The sequence below is a fragment of the Hemibagrus wyckioides genome, linkage group LG06, assembly GCF_019097595.1.
Source record: "Hemibagrus wyckioides isolate EC202008001 linkage group LG06, SWU_Hwy_1.0, whole genome shotgun sequence".
Lineage (NCBI taxonomy): Eukaryota > Metazoa > Chordata > Actinopteri > Siluriformes > Bagridae > Hemibagrus > Hemibagrus wyckioides.
Genome location: NC_080715.1, coordinates 24909966 through 24929171, shown reverse-complemented (window position 1 = coordinate 24929171; position 19206 = coordinate 24909966). Strand labels below are relative to the sequence as shown.

The 19206-nt window shown below is 39.9% G+C and overlaps 1 protein-coding gene across 2 annotated transcripts; it reads left to right on the top strand.

The window, feature by feature from the left end:
* The first annotated feature begins 9034 nt into the window (after nt 1-9034).
* LOC131354441 (hemopexin-like) lies at nt 9035-18976 on the top strand. Of its 2 annotated transcripts, none has more exons than XM_058392088.1 (13): nt 9035-9164; nt 9451-9473; nt 14559-14660; nt 14811-14935; nt 15057-15216; nt 15332-15691; nt 15943-16097; nt 16238-16391; nt 16516-16728; nt 16827-16928; nt 17079-17203; nt 17325-17484; nt 18930-18976. In XM_058392088.1, the coding sequence occupies exons 1-13, from the start codon at nt 9100-9102 to the stop codon at nt 18959-18961; spliced, it is 1776 nt and encodes a 591-aa protein (XP_058248071.1). In that variant the 5' UTR covers nt 9035-9099; the 3' UTR covers nt 18962-18976. The 2 variants fall into 2 exon arrangements, with proteins under 2 accessions (XP_058248071.1, XP_058248070.1); XM_058392087.1 differs by lacking the exon at nt 18930-18976 and adding an exon at nt 17602-18176.
* Nucleotides 18977-19206: the final 230 nt, after the last annotated feature.

The window sequence follows — 19206 nt, the reverse complement described above, 5'->3', positions numbered from 1 at the left end:
ATCAACATGTGTAGACAGAAAATATGATTATCCTGACCTGAGCTAATTTACTGTATCAACCAACTCACATCTCCTTTCTTTCTTTTCATCCATGATGACATTAAAGTCATCTGTTGCTGCTTCTGGCATTTCATCACTGACTGTGCCGCAGCTGTGATACCGGGGGTTTGGGCATGTTCCCCTGTCCCCAGTGCAAATTTTGCCCCTGGCCATAATGCATCCAGCAATCTAATACTGAGAGAGAAGAGGAAAGGTAAGAGTGTAGGACTGAGAATAGGAACTCTGAATGTTGGTATTATGACAGGGAAAGGTAGAGAGCTGGCTGATATGATGGAGAGAAGGAAGGTGGATATACTGTGTGTACAGGAAACCAGGTGGAAGGGTAGCAAGGCTCGTAGTATAGGAGCAGGATTCAAGCTGTTTTATTATGGTGTGGATAGTAAGAGAAATGGGGTAGGTGTGGCCCTGAAGGAGAGTTTGTGAGGAATGTTCTGGAGGTGAAGAGAGTGTCGGACAGGGCGATGAGTTTGAAGTTAGAGGTTGAAGGGGTGATGTTGAATGTTAGTCGTTATGCCCCACAGGTAGGTTATGAGTTAGAGGAGAAAGAGAGATTCTGGAGTGAATTAGATGAGGTGATAGAGAGTATTCCCACGGGTGAGAGAGTGGTGATAGCAGCAGATTTTAATGGACATGTTGGTGAGGGGAACACAGGTGATGAGGAGGTGATGGGCAAGTTTGGAGTTAAGGAAAGGAACCTTGAAGGACAGATGGTAGTGGACTTTGCTAAGAGGATGGACATGGCTGTGGTTAACACTTATTTTCAGAAGAGGGAGGAGGTTAGCTAGGCAGAGGGATGGGAAGGATGTGCAGCAAGTTAGAGTTATTAAGGATAGAGATGGAAAGGTGCTCACAAGTGAGGAGAGTGTACAGAGGAGATGGAAGGAGTACTTTGAAGAGCTGATGAATGAGGATGAGAATGAGAGGGAAAAAAGAGTAGAAGGGGTGAACTCTGTGGAACAGAAAGTAGATAAGATTAGAAAGGATGAAGTCAGGAAGGCTTTGAAGAGGATGAAAAGTGGAAAGGCATTTGGTCCTGACGACATCCCGGTGGAGGTCTGGAAGTGTCTAGGAGAGGCAGCAGTGGAATTTTTAAGTAGTTTGTTTAACAGGGTTTTAGAGAGTGAGAAGATGCCTGAGAAATGGAGAAGAAGTGTGTTAGTGCCGATCTTTAAGAATAAGGGTGACATGCAGAGTTGCAGCAACTATAGGGGGATAAAGTTGATGAGCCATACAATGAAGGTATGGGAAAGAGTAGTGGAAGCTAGGTTAAGGAAGGTAGTGGAAATTTGTGAGCAGCAGTATGGCTTCATGCCCAGAAAGAGCACAACTGATGCAATTTTTGCTCTGAGAATGTTGATGGAGAAGTATAGGGATGGTCAGAGAGAGTTGCACTGTGTGTTTGTAGACTTGGAGAAAGCATATGACAGGGTCCCAAGAGAAGAGCTGTGGTACTGTATGAGGAAGTCAGGAGTAGCAGAGAAGTATGACAGAGTGGTGCAGGACATGTATGAGAGGAGCAGGACAGTGGTGAGGTGTGCTGTAGGGCAGACAGAGGAGTTCAATGTGGAGGTGGACTGCATCAGGGATCGGCTCTGAGCCCCTTCCTGTTTGCTATGGTGATGGACCAGTTGTCAGAGGAGGTCAGACAGGAGTCTCCTTGGACAATGATGTTTGCAGATGACATTGTGATCTGTAGTGAGAGCAGGGAGCAGGTGGAGGAAAACCTGGAGAGGTGGAGGTTTGCGCTGGAGAAAAGAGGATTGAAAGTCAGTCGTAGTAAAACTGAGTACATGTGTGTGAAGGAAAGGAAGGGAAGTGGAACAGTAAGATTACAGGGTGAAGAGATGAAGAAGGTATAGGAGTTTAAATGAATTCAATTCAATTCAATTCAATTTTATTTGTATAGCACTTTTAACAAAGAGCATTGTCTCAAAGCAGCTTTACATGAGAAACAACATAAGAAAACAACAAACATATAAACAGACAAACAGTCCTAGATGTTATCCCAAGTGAGCAAGCCTGAGGTGACTGAGGCGACTGTGGCAAGGAAAAACTCCCTTAGATGGTATGAGGAAGAAACCTTGAGAGGAACCAGACTCAAAAGGGAACCCATCCTCATTTGGGTGACAATTGTGTGATGCTGATACAGCATGTGTAGATTATGTAAATTAATAAGGAGTTTGTTGTCATCCACAGTGCTGCTTTGAATATCCCAATCCTCACAGAGCAGAACCTGGCTGGAGCTGGTCCATCTCCGGATGCCACTGGAGCTGGCACAGTCTCTGTATGCCTCGGGATGGGTCGAAGAAGGGAAACAATGGAACAGCATTAGCATAGCTGCTGTTCATAATATTAGCAGCACTAGATGATAATGTGCATTTAATCAGATGTACTGGAGCACAAGGTTATGGGATGTGTTAAATGTATGCCAGGCTAAAGAGATAAGTCTTTAGCCTACGTTTAAACTGGGAGACTGTGTCTGAGCGCCGAACACTGTCAGGAAGACTATTCCAAAGTTTAGGAGCTAAATACGAAAATGCTCTACTCCCTTTTGTGGACTTTGATATTCTGGGAACTACTAGAAGTCCGGAATTTTGTGATCTTAAAGAGCGTGGTGGATTGGAACGTGTTAGAAGACTGGCTAGATACACGGGAGCTAAACCATTTAGAGCCTTGAATGTAAGTAGTGCTAATTTATAGTCAATTCTAAGTTTAACAGGTAGCCAGTGCAGGGATGACAATATTGTGGTTATGTGATCATATTTTCTTGACCTGGTAAGAACTCTGACGGATGCATACTGGACTAACTGTAGCTTGTTTATTGAAGATGCAGGACAACCACCTAGTAATTCATTACAATAGTCCAGTCTGGAGGTCATGAATGCATGAGCTAGTTTTTCTGCATCAGATACAGATAAAATGTTCCTAAGCTTGGCAATATTTCTAAGATGGAAGAAGGCTGTTTTTGTAATATAGGAAATATGATTTTCAAAGGATAAGTTGCTATCTAATATTACGCCCAGGTCTTTCACTGTTGAGCTAGTAGTAACAGTGCATCCTTCTAAATGCAAGCTGAATTGCAAGAGCTTCTAGTGTAATAGTTTTTGGGCCAATAAGTAATATCTCTGTCTTATCAGAATTTAGTAATAGAAAATTATCAGTCATCCAATCTTTAATATCTTTAACACACTCAGTTAATCTAGACAAATTAGATATTTCATCTGGTTTTGATGACATATATAACTGGGTATCATCGGCATAACAATGGAAACTAATCCCATGCCTTCTAATGATGTTACCCAATGGAAGCATGTATACTGAGAAAAGCAGAGGTCCTAAAACTGACTCTTGTGGGACCCTGTATTTCACTGGCACTACACTGGACAATTCTCCATTTAAATCTACAAAGTGGTATCAATCAGACTGGTAGGATCTAAACCATTTTAATGCCTGTCCCTGCATACCTATGTGATTTTGTAAGCGATCTACGAGAATGTTAGGATCTATAGTGTCGAATGCAGCACTAAGATCAAGCAGGACTAAAATCGAGATGCAGCCTTGGTCCGAAGCTAAAAGCAAGTCATTTGTGATTTTAACTAGTGCAGTTTCTGTACTATGATGGGGCCTGAAACCTGACTGAAATTCTTCAAGGATATTGTTTTCCTGTAGGAAGGAGCATAATTGAGCTGACCCCACTTTTTCTAGTATTTTTGATATAAATGGAAGGTTTGAAATAGGTCTGTAAGTACTTGGGGTCAACAGTCCAGAGTAATGGAGAGTGTGGGAAAGAGGTAAAGAAGCGAGTGCAGGCAGGTTGGAATGGGTAGAGAAAGGTGTTGGGAGTTCTGTGTGATAGAAAAATTTCAGCAAGAACCAAGGGGAAGGTGTACAAGACAGTGGTGAGACCGGCCATGCTGTATGGTTTAGAGGCAGTGTCACTGAGGAAGAGACAGGAGTCAGAGCTGGAGGTAGCAGAGCTGAAGATGTTGAGGTTCTCTTGGGGAGTGACAAGGTTGGACAGGATCAGGAATGAGTACATCAGAGGGACAGCTCATGTTGGACGTTTGGGGGACAAAGTTATGGAGGCCAGATTAAGATGGTTTGGACAGAGGAGGGAGAGTGAGTATATTGGTAGGAGAATGTTGGACATGGAGCTGCCAGGAAGAAGGCAAAGAGGAAGGAGAAAGAGGAGGTATATGGATATAATAATATAAGGATATGAAGCTAGTGGGCGCAAGTGTTGAGGATGTAGAAGATAGGGATAGGTGGAGAGAGATGATTCTCTGTGGCGACCCCTGAAGGTAAAGGCCGAAAGAAGAAGCCCTCCGAGAGCAGTATCTCAATAATCCAGGTGCAGGTGATTTCAGTTTTGTTTTGGTTTGGTTGGCTTACGAAAAGAGGCTCACTTATTGGGCCCTGCATTTCTAGAAGTCTGTCACCTAGCGTGAGAAGTATGTGTTTGGCATTTCACATTCTTGGTTGTTAGCACATGTAGATATTTGATCACCTTCTAGCTAATATTAATTTCCTTTGAGAAGCAGGTTTCTTCCTGGATGTCCTGGACGTTTTAACGTAACGTACGCGTTATATGGTGTATGATTTGACATTTTCCCTATTTATTGATCTGTTAAAGGACTGTCTGCCAGAGAGATGATGTGGTCTGCATTGTTTGGTCTTGTTGCCCACATGTGCTGTGCTTTTGTTTTAATGTCTGTTTGTATTTTAGGTTATTAATCAGCCTGTGAGTGTGCCTTTCCTCTTGCCCTTGGCGTTGCATCACTTACAGCCTGGCTTGCAGTTTCAGCACTGCTGTTTTGCTTCGGCAATAATGCTTGTTTTTGCTAATGCCTCGGCTTTACTTGCTTCCTTTTTATGTTTAAGTGTTTTGTCACTCTGTTTTAGTTATTTTGTGTTAATATTTTCCCTTTTTTCCTAGGAGCTTTGGAACGGGAGAAGGCAGGCTAGCTGTTTCTGTGAAGTGGTGTGCCTCTGTTCATGAAGTGTGGTGTGGAGTGGTACTGCATTTTACTTGGGTGATGTGTGAGTGATTTGGTGCATGTTTGAGTATTTAGACTTATGGGCATTATTGCAGCCCTGTGCCTAGCCTGGCTATTTATTGGTAAGCCCCAGCTCTGCTTGATGGTGTGCTCTTTGATTAAGTTGCATTAAGTCGCTGTAGCGTGTCGCTTGAATATTTTTTACTTTCTGTCTATTTCAAGTTCTTTTTTATATTGACTATACTGCATTGGATAATTTTGTATTTGTGCAATAAAGATTTATATTTTTCAAGTATTCACACCTCTTGGTCCTTGTTTGGAGAACTCGAATCTTTGTGTCTTTTGGTCTTTTCCAGGTAACCAATCCCGTGTGGTGTAGTTGGTATTTGCTATAATAGCACAGTCTCTAAGGTTTATAAATGGAGAAATTTGGTATCTAACTCTCTCTCTCTCTGAAAGCACCACCCCACCACAAAAACATCCAGCTAGACTCACTGGGAATGCTCTCCACTTGTCCTGTTACACTCAGGCAGGAAAAAGTAATGCACTGCTGCCTAATGACTGGATGAGACCAAAATTCCCATTTCTACCAAGCTGACTGATGAGAAAATTGGAGACTTTTTGAGCTTTAAAGTACGATTATTTTTTAGATGGTCTAAATTTAGTAAACAGCAGTCATAGTAACCATAGTTTAAAGAGACTCTGCTCCCAAAATGTGAACTTAAAGTGCTCATAAAGATACCAGTCTGCTTGAAAAACTAGTTCTTGAGCCTATAATAAAAGTATTACAGTTGTGTTTAACAAGGATCAGTAATGGCAACCTTAGTCTATATAATACACAGTGAATAATAACATTATAGAGTGTAGTCTGATGCTAAACTAGAAACAGCCACAAACACAAAAAGTACACATGCTGTTTATAAAAACGTTTTAGCAGTAGAATACTTTTTTTATAGAGCTTCTATAAATTATTAATCAAATGTCCTATCTGCATGTTTATATAAAGTGATGACAAAATCCAACAGTATATTAGAAAAGAGACTCTCTGTTGACTCTGTTAATCATTACTGGGGTCAGCTGTCTTAATTTTTTTTTTGTGATATGCAATATCAGCACAAAAGAGATCTAGAAAGATCTTTTGAATGCAGTATCATCTGTAATAATACACTTTTAGTATTTCACTTTATAGCTGCAGTTCACAAACATATTGCACATATGTGCATTACATTTTTAAGTTGTTGTATCATAATTGTATCACAGTAGTTATTGTATCATAGTGACTGTATCACAAAAATCATACTACATGCTACTGCTTTTAGACTTAGAAAGCACACACTGCCAACCCTATGTGGACTTTGAAGATGACAACCACCTCTTAATTAATACACACAATAACATTCTACATCAATTGACTATAAATAAATGCAGAAAGGACATTTTTCATGTCCGGTGTCACCCGAATGAGGATAAGGTTCCCTTCTGAGTCTGGTTCCTCTCAAGGTTTCTTCCTCATACCATCTAAAGGAGTTTTTTCTTGCCACAGTCACCTCAGGCTTGCTCACTAGGGATAATTCTGTCATCTAAAACATCTAAAACTGTTTGCGTATTTTTTGTTTGTTATGTTCTGTAAAGCTGCTTTGAGACAATGTTCATTGTTAAAAGCGCTATAAAAATAAAATTTAATTGAATGTGTTATGAATCACAGCCAGACTTTTGTGAAATATCCTTTGAAGCAATCCCAGGACCTATTTTAACAGTCAACAACTCTCTTAGCATGCCCTGTGTCTCACAAATTTCACAAATAATTACTACATGACCAGACAGAAAACAAATCATATGAATCTACTTTTTTATGCTAGTTAATGAGGAACATCTATTTTGTATCTACATTAATTAAGGCTTTTTTCAGGTACAATTCTACCCTATTATATAGTATACAATTTCAGACTGATGCTGATTGTTGGTGATACTGAAGAATCACCATCATTCATATACTGCATACATGCACAGTGTTGGGAAGGTCACTCTGGAAATGTAATAGGTTACAGATTATAAGTTACCCTGTTTAAAATGTAATAAGTAGTGTAACTTTTCAAGTACTTTATAAAAGTAAAGTAACTGATTACATTTAATTACTTTTAAGCTTATAACGGATATTTTCAACTAAATCATTTCCAAACATTTATAGCAGGCAGGGTTAACCTTACAGTAGTAACTCAACTCTGTTTACTGTTAGAATTTTATATCTTTCATCACTTGAATTAAGATTATATTGATTTAATTTTAAGCACAGCTACCACAAAACCAGACTTAAGAACAAAAATGGTTTAATACTGTTTCAGGAATCAAATCTTTGCATAGCTATGACAGGACACACTGGCAAGTAACAATGCCTTGGGAAAAAAACAATCTGAAAAGAGTCATCATAATGTGCGCTACAGTGCTAAAATAACTAAGTTATATTAGATCTGACATTACCAACACATTTTCAAGCAGGAAAAATGTGAGCTATATATTTTCTGTCAAAGGGTTCATAAATAGAAATGTGCCTGGTACAGGCAGCTAGCAGCAGGGACGATTTTAGGATTTTCATTTAAGGGGGGCTCAGCCCCCAATGAGGGTATAATAGTAAAAATAAAATAAAATAAAATAAAGGTTTGGCTAACAGGGTAGGATGGTAAACGTACTGCAGCATTCCACTGTATTGCATAGATGTGTATAACATTTGAGTACTGAACAAGCCAAATACAAGTCTTCCTGATCTCACACACTCCTCTGATCCTCGCTCTGTGACGCCGCGGTCTGTGGATTGAAGAACGCGCTGAAAGACGGGAAGAGCCGAAAGTCTGCCGCCGTTTTCATATGAAATTTAAAGGGGACTGAGGCGATCATAAATCTGTGTACAATTTATGGAGAATCGCAGAATTTTAGGGGGGCTGAGCAGAAATGGCCTAGCGATGCCCATGGCTAGCAGACTAGCTAATTAGTTCTGAATGTTATGAATACAGGTCTTGAGTACTCGATGGGCTCGATGAATGCGCAGGCGCGTTTTAGTGGATTTTTTCCCACATAGCAGCTACAGTAAATCAACTGACCACTCCGTCACTTTTTATTAAACAGAAACGAGTAATATATCATTCCAAACTAAAGGGTCTGTTTTTATTTCTGTACACTCACAATAATGACAAAAAATTTTACATTTTAAATATTTTGTAAAATAAAGAAAGGCTAGGTTACATACCTGCAGATGCTTCCTCAGGTTCAACATTGAAGCCTTTGATGCTGAAAGCATTTTAACAGCCGGCAAACTAATTTCCCACTGAACTGTTATATTTGCGCCTTTATTGGATTTTAGGATGAAATTATTTTTAAATTTCCAGGACTGAAATGCATTTTTATCACTCGCCATGGTGGTAACTCTCAGACAGTGTAGTGGCCTAAAGCTTTCCGAGGCAATGTGGATTAACGTAATTGGCAGACGTGCCGCAAATTCAAACCAGAGAACCAATCAAAATCATCAGAATAGCACCGCTTTAACAAACAAATTAATATCATTTAACATATCCTAGTTTTTTAAAGAAAATATTCAGATGTAACTCTATTTGTAATCTTTAACATTTTCATAAGTAACTGTAATTTCATTACATATTTTTCTAAGTAACTGTAACAAGTCACTGTTACATTTATTTTGTAATTAAATTACGTAATGCCGTTACATGTAACTAGTTACTCCCCAACACTGTACATGGATATACAATACATTGCTCAATTCATGATGATGACCCTCATACCACTCTCCCCATTGTACCTTGACTAAGCTCAGAGTGTGGGGTGAACATCACGTGTGTGGTTACATGAACATGGGGGAGTGTGTTTCCACCTACTCGTTGTACAACTGTGGGCGTCTGTTTGATTAGTGTAAACAGTTGGTCATCTGACAGCCCTCTCTGACACTGGCTATAAAAGGTGAAGGGTAGCAGTTTCTTCGGCACCTCCTCCAGCTGAGCTGTGTCGGCACTGGAACCAGAAGATCTGCTTAACCATGAAGCTACTCATCCAGACCTTCACCATCTGCCTGGCTGTCTCTCTCTGCCTGGCAGCTCCCTCGTATGTGCTGCATGCTCTAGCTTCTTTTACTATTTAACTAGTTAATTTATATCAATTTCTCTTCTTTTACAGCCATTTTTCTTATTCAGTTTATAGCTGTATTTGCAGCATTATGCTCTCACATTTTTAATTTCTTCTTTTGCCCCTTTGTTAGTCCCTGAACGAAAACTGTCTTCAAATATAGCACACTTATTAATCAGAAATAATATAATATTATATTCTATAATATCTAATATTAACTTCTCTCTTTCCTGATTGTCCTGTTTTTCTGATACTTGGTATCCAGGCATCATCATGACCAGGTTGAAGGTAAGTTCAATTTTGAGAAAGTCAGCCACACAGAGAAACCTTCTGAAAAGTACTTGTTATTCTCAGTATGCTTTGCAGTACAAACTTTATGTCTACATACTGAACGAAGTGCCTGCAGCAGCCTGTTTCAGTTGTTCTCTTTTAATTTACTTTAATTTACCTATTATTTCTTAATTCTTCTTTTTTATCTTTGTTGGTCACTTGTAATAAGCTTTTCCCTCTCTAATCATGCAATTTGAGGAAGTGTTTGTCAGTATTTTCGCCTCTGGACTTCTGTTTTCAACTCTCCGAGTGACCAGCGCACAGCAACATGGTGCTGGCTCTTTTGTTTACACCAGAGATAAGCTGATTGCACTGCAACCGGCCCGCATTGTAGACCCTACTTTGTATCAGACCTTAAACAGCCCGGACGAGATACAAAGGACAGTGAGAGGATACAGAGGTGGAAGAAATCAAAAGAGTGGAAAAGATGAGCGGAGCAGAGCAGTGCACAAAGAGAAACTGAGGGGATATAAACCGTATCTCCCGTCTTTCATTATAGGGAATGTGAGATCACTGGACAATAGGATGGATGAGCTGATAGCTTTAGTAAGGAGAGAGAACCTTTTTCATGAATGCAGTTTGATGTGTTACACTGAGACTTGACTACATAATGGCATATGGCATAATGGCATAAATATAGACGGCTTCCGTGAAGTGCGGCCAGATCTGAGACAGAAAGGAGGAGGACTGGCTGTTTATATTAATAATATGTAGTGCCATCTGGGTCATGTGACTGTAAAAGAGTGTGTTGCAGCCCTTCCCCAACAACAAACCCTAGGTCACCAAAGATATTAAAGCCACGCTCAATGATGAAAAGAGGGCTTTTAGGTCTGGAGACAGGGAGGTCAAAGAGGGAAGTCAAGAGGGCTCAAAAACTGCTGTCTGTCAAATTAAGAGAGGGAAAAGAGATGTACAGGAGGAAACTGGAAAAGAGTCTGCAGCATAATAACATGAGGGAGGTTTGGAGAGGCATAAGGAAAATCACTTGCTACAAAACCAACAGCCAGGTGACAGAGGATAATACGGATCATGCAGATGAGCTTAATCTATTCTTCAATAGATTTGATGTGCAACCCTCCTTCTGCCCCATTACATGTTCACCAGTTCATTCCCCTCAGGTAGTGACCACTATTCCAGATTCCTCTGGATCCATCACCATCTCAGTGGATTAAGTGAGAAGGGAACTGAGCAGGCTTCACCCCTTAAAGGCTGTGGGCCCAGAAGCCCAGAATACTGAAAACCTTGTGGAGTACTCCAAAACATCTTCAACCTAAGCCTGAATCTGGGGAGGGTCCTGGTTCTATGGAAAACATCATGCCTAGTACAGGTACCAAAGGTAGCATGGCTGTATGTCCCTAATGATTACAGGCCAGTAGCTCTGACCTCTCATCATCAAATGAAAGCTTTTGAGAGACTGATCCTCAGCTCCATTCAACCCCTTGTCAAACCCTTCCTTGATCCCCTACAGTTGGCCTACCAGCCTCAACTCGGAGTGGACGATGGCATTATCCATCTGCTTTACCACACCTACATCCACCTAGAGAAACCGGGGAGCTCTGTGAGGTTTATGTTTTTAAACTTCTCAAGTGCTTTGAACACCATCAGGCCCACCCTACTGGGAAAGAAGTTGAAGAACATGAGTGTATACACTCATCTTGTTTCATGGATCATGGACTACCCCGACATTGGACATCCCCTGTACGTCTGAATACAGAACTGTATGTCCAACACTGATCTGTAGCACTGGTGCTCCTGAGGGAACAGTTCTTTCTACCTTCCTCTTCACCCTGTACACATCACATTTCAGATACAACTCGGAATCCTGCCACCTTCAGAAATTCTCTGATGACTCTGTGATTGTTGAATGTATTCAGGGAGGTAACACCTTGGAGTATCAGACAGCAGTGGACAACTTTGTCACCTGGTGTGAGCTCAACCACCTACAAACACCTACCTACAAAACTCCATTCAATCCTGGACAACCCTTCTCATCCATTACATAGTGTGCTGGTTGACCAGAAGAGCACATTCAGCCAGCGACTGATCACTGCGAAGTGTTGTACTGAGCGCTTTAGGAGATCTTTCATCCCTGTGGTATTCAAACTGTACACACTGTTCCTCTCTTTAAGTGTTGGGACATTTTCATGTGCAATTTCATGTGCAATAATCAATAACACTGCACAACAAAGTTTTTGCTTCTTGAACACTGTTGGGTGTCCCTTATAGATTTTTGGCTGCTGATCATGAAAATCACATCCAAATATGGCCATCACATACCTCATACATCAGTTTTCTTATATTTGTGTCCAAAAATTTTCATTTCTTTAAGAGACCTATGAACAATGTTTTGTGCAGTCTGGGCATGGCCAGGCATGAAATCAGGCCAGGTTGGAAATTGTTCTGTGGGCAGGCCAGAGCCAGCTTGACACTGTCTCAGCAGGCTATAAAAGTGGCTTGCATACACAGATGCCGCTCATTGGATTAATATAGACCTTATAGTGTCTACGTATTGTTTCAGAATATAGCATTGCCTCGGTAGAACTTTAACAAGTAAGTTAGATGTTATAGATGTTTTACAGGATGACTGGTGTCGGTCGATATGTCTCATCAATGTCGTAACAGCTGCGATACATTCTGCTATATTTGTGGTGAGTATATGCTTGTTCATCAGAGATGCTCAATGCTCTTGTGCAAAGAAAGCATATCATCTGTACTTCGGCTGTAAAATTGGTGATCAAGACAAGGAATGGGCGCCTCACATTTTTTGTGCAACATGTGCTGTCTGTCTGAGAGCTTAGCTCAGAAGCAACCGAAAGACATTGCCATTTGCTGTCCTGATGATATGGTGAGAACCGAAAGACCTTGTGACGGACGGTTACTTCTGTTTGACTAATGTGTCTGGTTTCTTTGGCAAAAACAAGAAGTCAATTGAATACCCTAATCTGCCTTCAGCAATGAGACCCATGCCACATGACAACAGTCTTCCAATTCCGAAACCACCAGAGGAATAGATCTTAGGTGAACCAGATGAAGAAACTGCAATGCAGGGAACTGGCAGTGACATGGATTTTGAACTGTGCTCCTCGGGCAATCCACATCACATAACACAGTCAGAATTAAATGATCTGGTCAGAGATTTGGGTCTGTCAAAAGCAAAAGCCGAATTGCTGGATTAGAAACTGCAGGAATGGTGTTTGCTTTCACCAGGTACGAAAATTTCTATTTTTCAAAGCCGCCAAGATGATATGACCAAATTCTTTGCAAAAGTTGACAGTCTCAGTGAAATTGAAGGATTGTTCTCTGCTTTGGGTTGTGACCATGACCCGCAAGAGTGGCATCTCTTTATTGATCTGTCAATGGCAATTAAGCCTCACAGCAGTTCTGTTACACAGTGGCAACGTTCACCCTTCAATACCTGTTGGCTATGCAGCACACATGAAAGAAACCTACGAGAACATGGAAATGTTGCTGAAGCACATCCAGTACAGCAAGTACAACTGGAATATCTGTGAAAGTTGTTGCTTTGTTACTGGGACTGCAGCTCGGCTATACAAAGTACTGTTGTTTTATCTGTGAATGGGACAGTCATGCCTAAGAGTCACATTATTGTAGACAGACCTGCGCACTCCATAAAAAGTTAGTTCCAGGACAGAAAAATGGCGCATGAACCACTTTTCAACCGGGCAAAGATTTTTTTGCCTCCTCTTCACATAAAATTGGGAATTATGAAGAATTTTGTGAAAGCAATGAACAAAAAAAGGCGAAGGTTTTTGTTATTTGAGACAGATGTTCCCAAGAATAACTGAGGGCAAGATCAAAAAGGGCATTTTTGTTGGCCCTCAGATCAGACATGTTATGAGTGACAAGCGGTTCGAAGATCTGTTAGTTGGGCCAGAAAAGATTGCCTGGAGAGCCTTCAAAGACGTTGACAATTTTCTTGGCAATTACAGAGCCCCACATTACATTCAGCTGGTAGACAAACTTCTCAAAGCACACAAAACAATGAAGTGCAACATGTCACTCAAGATTCATTTCCTCCACTCACACTTTGACTTCTTTCATGCAAATATATGTGCTGTCAGTGACTAACACGATGAAAGGTTTCACCAGGACATTTCTTCAATGGAAAAATTATATCAGGGCAACTGGATTCCGTCAATGCTTGCTGACTACTGTTGGACACTGCAATGTGATGCACTGGACATTTAATACAAACGAAAATCAGAACCAAAACACTTTTAATTATGCTGAACTTAATAGCATATTAAAAACATAAATGCGATTAAATACATTATTGCTGGTGAACCGTAAACTGCCTATTTCCCAGAGTTCCTACATGATGCAGCAAAACTATATTTGTGCATACCCCCCAGGTACCTGTCACAATCAGCAAAAACTTTTCAGGAACTGAACTTTTCAAAAAATTGTTGTGCATTGAAATGGGTACAGTAGTAATCATGGGCCTTTCATGCACATTACAATTTCACCATTATCTTTCATGCACAATACAACTTCACCATTATTACCAATTTACAATCCCTGTGTGCAACATTACAGTTCTGCACTATTATTTGTACAGTATCTGTGCTTATTTATTCTATTTTATGGTTTCTTTTTACTTGTTTTTTTATTCTTTTCAGTTTCCTCATTGTATATCTTTCTTTCTTTCTTTCTTTCTTTCTTTCTTTCTTTTTTCCACTTTAATTAGAGCAACTGTACAAAATTGCTATGAAATATACAAGATGGATGTTGTTTTATTAAAGACAACAATTAAAGATTGTTTGATTCAGATGAAAAGGTAATTGGGGCTCAAGCTCATTCTAAAAATGGCCATGCTGACCATGCCCATAAGAACAATGGCCCTGGCCATAAGAAAAACAATGACCATGTCCATCACGGCAATAATAATCACCATCACTTTGATCGCTGCAGTGAATTAGTATTTGATGCTGCAATTGAGGACAAGGAAAGAATTCACTACTTTACTACAAACATTATTGTATTTCAAGGTATTTTTGATGACATGGTACTCTTCTCTATTAGGTGATAAGACTGAGGCAGAGCACATCGAGAGAGAGCAGTGCAGCCATGTGCACCTGGATGCCATCACTGAGGATGATGATCATGATCTGTTTGCTTTCAGAGGTTAGTGGGTGCATTACACAGTTATACTTATAGCATGGGCACAAATCTAAAACTATTGTGTTTCAGTCAGACTTCAACATGAACACACAACTGAGCAAACTTTCTTGGTTTAAAACTTTCTCAAATTCCCTTCTCATTCTTATTTACTAGGCCACCACTATCTCAGTAAAATCGATGACAAATATCATGCTGGAACTATTGAGAGTGCCTTTAAAGGTCTGCACGATGATATTGATGCTGCCTTCTCCCATGAAGAGCACATACACATAGTCAAGGTTAGTGCTAATTAAATGAGACATTTGCAACATTATTTCTAACTAAAATGTCTGTAACTTGTATTACAAAAAGAGAAAAGGTAGAAATAATTATCTTTTGGTATTTGTTGGTGCCTTGCAGGATGACAAAGTGTACGTCTATAACATATCACACAAACAAGGAGAGCCTCACACACTCCGATCAGGTTACCCCAGAAGTGTGAAGGATGCACTGGGCCTTGAGGGTCATATAGATGCTGCGTTTATTTGTCCCAATGTTCATGTTGTTCATGTCATCCAAGGTAAAAAAATGCAACAACAATACAGTGATAATATCAAAAGATTTTGTAGTTTTTGATGTGTATGATAATTTAGACATAACCCTGCTGTCTTTCTGTGCTTTTATATGATTTACAGGTAATAAAATATATGATGTGGATATAAGCCATGAGCCACCTACCCATACAGAGGCAAAAACAATTCCATATAAGCATGTTGATACTGCCATGTGTAATGCAAACGGTGTGTCGGTTGTGGTTGATGACGACTTCTACCACTATCAGTCCCCTGCTATATTTGTTACTGCCAGGATCCTGCCTGGGAAGCAGGATGTGGCCAAGGAACTGCTTGGCTGTGTTGACAATAGCCCTGGCCATAAGAACAACAATGACCATGCCCATCATGGCAATAAAAATCACCATCACTTTGATCGCTGCAGTGAATTAGTGTTTGATGCTGCAATTGAGGACAAGGACGGAGTTCACTACTTCTTTAAGGGTGAGTAAAAAATAATCAAAATATATCAAGGAGTCCTTTGTAATAAAACAAATAGAGCTCCATATGTTGTCGAAGGTAATTTTAGATACAGTACATTAAATATGAATGTTGATGTGTAAGATGTTATATAATACTTATTACTGGGTAATTAAAGCTTATTACTGGGAAGAAATAAAATACCCATTTATAATGTCTCCTTGTTTTTTTTTAACAATTTATTTGGTCTCTTTTTTGGTGATGCTTGCGGTCAGATGATCATGTGTTTAAGGGGTTTCATGGTGACGGTGAGCTTACAAATAAGACCTTCCCTGAGTTGGATGACCATCTCCTGGGACACATAGATGCAGCATTCCACATGCCATCTGAGGACAGTCCTGACCACCATGAGCACCTGTATTTCTTCCTGGTACATCATATTGACTTTACTTGTATATTAGTACAGTCAATATCTTTTTTTTATATGTGCCATCTGTGCTGATGGTTTACTGAGTTTCAATATTTAAGCTATTTCAATTAAATCGAAATATTCTGCACCTTTCTATATAGGATGACAAGGTTTTCAGCTACGAAAATCACAAGCTGGAAGATGGTTATCCAAAAGCCATCTCTGAGGTATTCCCTGGTATTCCAGATCATTTGGATGCTGCAGTTGAGTGCCACAAGCCTGACTGCCCCAATAACACCGTAGTCTTTTTCAAGGGTATGGCATTTAACTGCATTATAAAACAATTTTTAAAAGTTTGTTAAATGGATTAGCATGTTAAATGTTACATTTGAATTTATTAATAATCTATGAACCATTAATATACACCTTCATACTCCAGGTCATGAAATCTACCACTTTGACATTGACACCAAGGAGGTCCATGAGAAAGAATTTAAAAGCATGCCCAACTGCTCGGCTGCCTTCCGCTATGCAGGACACTATTACTGTCTGCATGGCCACGATTTCTCCAAGTTCAACCCCAATACTGGTGAAGTTCATGGAAAATATCCAAAGGAGGCCCGTGAATACTTCATGAGTTGTCCCCATTATGGTAAGTGAATAGCATGAGGATGAAAACTTTAGTATCTACGCAGAAAACATTATTGTATTTCAAGGTATTTTTGATGACATGGTACTCTTCTCTATTAGGTGATAAGACTGAGGCAGAGCACATCGAGAGAGAGCAGTGCAGCCATGTGCACCTGGATGCCATCACTGAGGATGATGATCATGATCTGTTTGCTTTCAGAGGTTAGTGGTTGCATTACACAGTTATACTTATAGCATGGGCACAAATCTAAAACTATTGTGTTTCAGTCAGACTTCAACATGAACACACAACTGAGCAAACTTTCTTGGTTTAAAACTTTCTCAAATTCCCTTCTCATTCTCATTTACTAGGCCACCACTATCTCAGTAAAATCGATGACAAATATCATGCTGGAACTATTGAGAGTGCCTTTAAAGGTCTCCATGATGGCATTGATGCTGCCTTCTCCCATGAAGAGCACATACACATAATCAAGGTTAGTGCTAATTAAATGAGACATTTGCAACATTATTTCTAACTAAAATGTCTGTAACTTGTATTACAAAAAGAGAAAAGGTAGAAATAATTATCTTTTGGTATTTGTCGGTGCCTTGCAGGATGACAAAGTGTACGTCTATAACATATCACACAAACAAGGAGAGCCTCACACACTCCGATCAGGTTACCCCAGAAGTGTGAAGGATGCACTGGGCCTTGAGGGTCATATAGATGCTGCGTTTATTTGTCCCAATGTTCATGTTGTTCATGTCATCCAAGGTAAAAAAAAATGCAACAACAATACAGTGATAATATCAAAAGATTTTGTAGTTTTTGATGTGTATGATAATTTAGACATAACCCTGCTGTCTTTCTGTGCTTTTATATGATTTACAGGTAATAAAATATACGATGTGGACATAAGCCATGAGCCACCTACCCATACAGAGGCAAAAACAATTCCATATAAGCATGTTGATACTGCCATGTGTAATGCAAACGGTGTGTCGGTTGTGGTTGATGACGACTTCTACCACTATCAGTCCCCTGCTATATTTGTTACTGCCAGGATCCTGCCTGAGAAGCAGGATGTGGCCAAGGAACTGCTTGGCTGTGACCATCATGTGTGAGGGAAAGAGAGAAGAGAACACCACATCTAAAGGAGGACTACACACCTTCCATCCTCTAAATAATGCAAAGTTAAAATCTAACCATTCTGTAGTGGTGTTCCTCTCACTTTTATCACTCTGGCCTCAAATGCATCTTCCTACCTCTGGTTCTTTGTTTAACTAAGCCTGACTATTGTTACAAAAACTGAAAATTAAGCCAGGTCTCTTTTTTGCCACTGTGCAGTGTACCATTTCAAATAGCTGTATTCATACAACAAAACTATTATTTCTGTCAGTGCTGTCTGTCATCATAGACAACCACCTGTGCACATTGTGGCTGATGAATAAACTAAAGTAAAATCATTTAATGTTCTGTTTTTTTAATGATAATAAATTTCACATTGCATGCCAAATAGCTATGTTATAAATTAGAATGATAAAACAGAGAGTATATTGTGGGTGAACTACACTTAGAATTGGAATACAATTAAAACAAGTTTAGATTAGTAAGTAACTCTAATAAGCTTCATTTGTTGATGGAAAATTTAAATTAAATTAATTAAAAATTAAATTAGTTATTGTAAAGAAAGATTTAAATAAGCATATAACATATGTGGCACGATATGGCCAAGAGTCTGGGGACAACAAACCATCACACCAATATGTGCTTGTTGAACTTCCTGTTCCAGATTTAGCCCCTGTGGCTGTTATAATAAACTCAACTCTGCTGGGAAGGCTTTCCACTAGATGTGTGGCTGTGGGGATTTGAGATAATTCAGCTACAAGATCATTAATGAGATCAGGCACTGATGTTCGGCAAAGTGGCTTGGTGTGTAATTGGCTTTCTAGTTCATCCCAAAGGTGTTCAGTGGGGTTAAGGTCAGGGCTCAAGTGCAGGAAACCTGGTTTGTTCACAGGGGCATTGTAATGCAGGAAGAGGTTTGGGTCCCTTAGTTCCAATGAATGCAAACTGTAATGAAAATGACAAAGAACCAGATATAGGTGTGATGGGCAGGTGTCCTCAAAATTTTGGCCATCTAGCATTGATAATAGAATTTTAGACATGATACCACATTATTTTGTTATCTCTTCAAATTTGTCTCTTCTGGAATGTAGAAGTTGAAGGTCATGGTGGCACAGTTGGGTAAGTTAAGTTGTCTTTATTTGTCACATATACATTACTGCACAGTGAAATTCTTTCTACGCATATCATTTTTGGTGGTTGGGGTCAGAGCACAGGGTCAGCCATGATGCAGCGCCCCTGAAGCAGGATGGGTTCTGGGCCTTGCTCAAGGTGACAGCTTGGTGGTGCTGGGTCTTGAACTCCAATCTTCTGGTCAACGACCCAGCACCTTAACCGCTCAAGCTACCACCGCCCCATTTGGGAAGAATT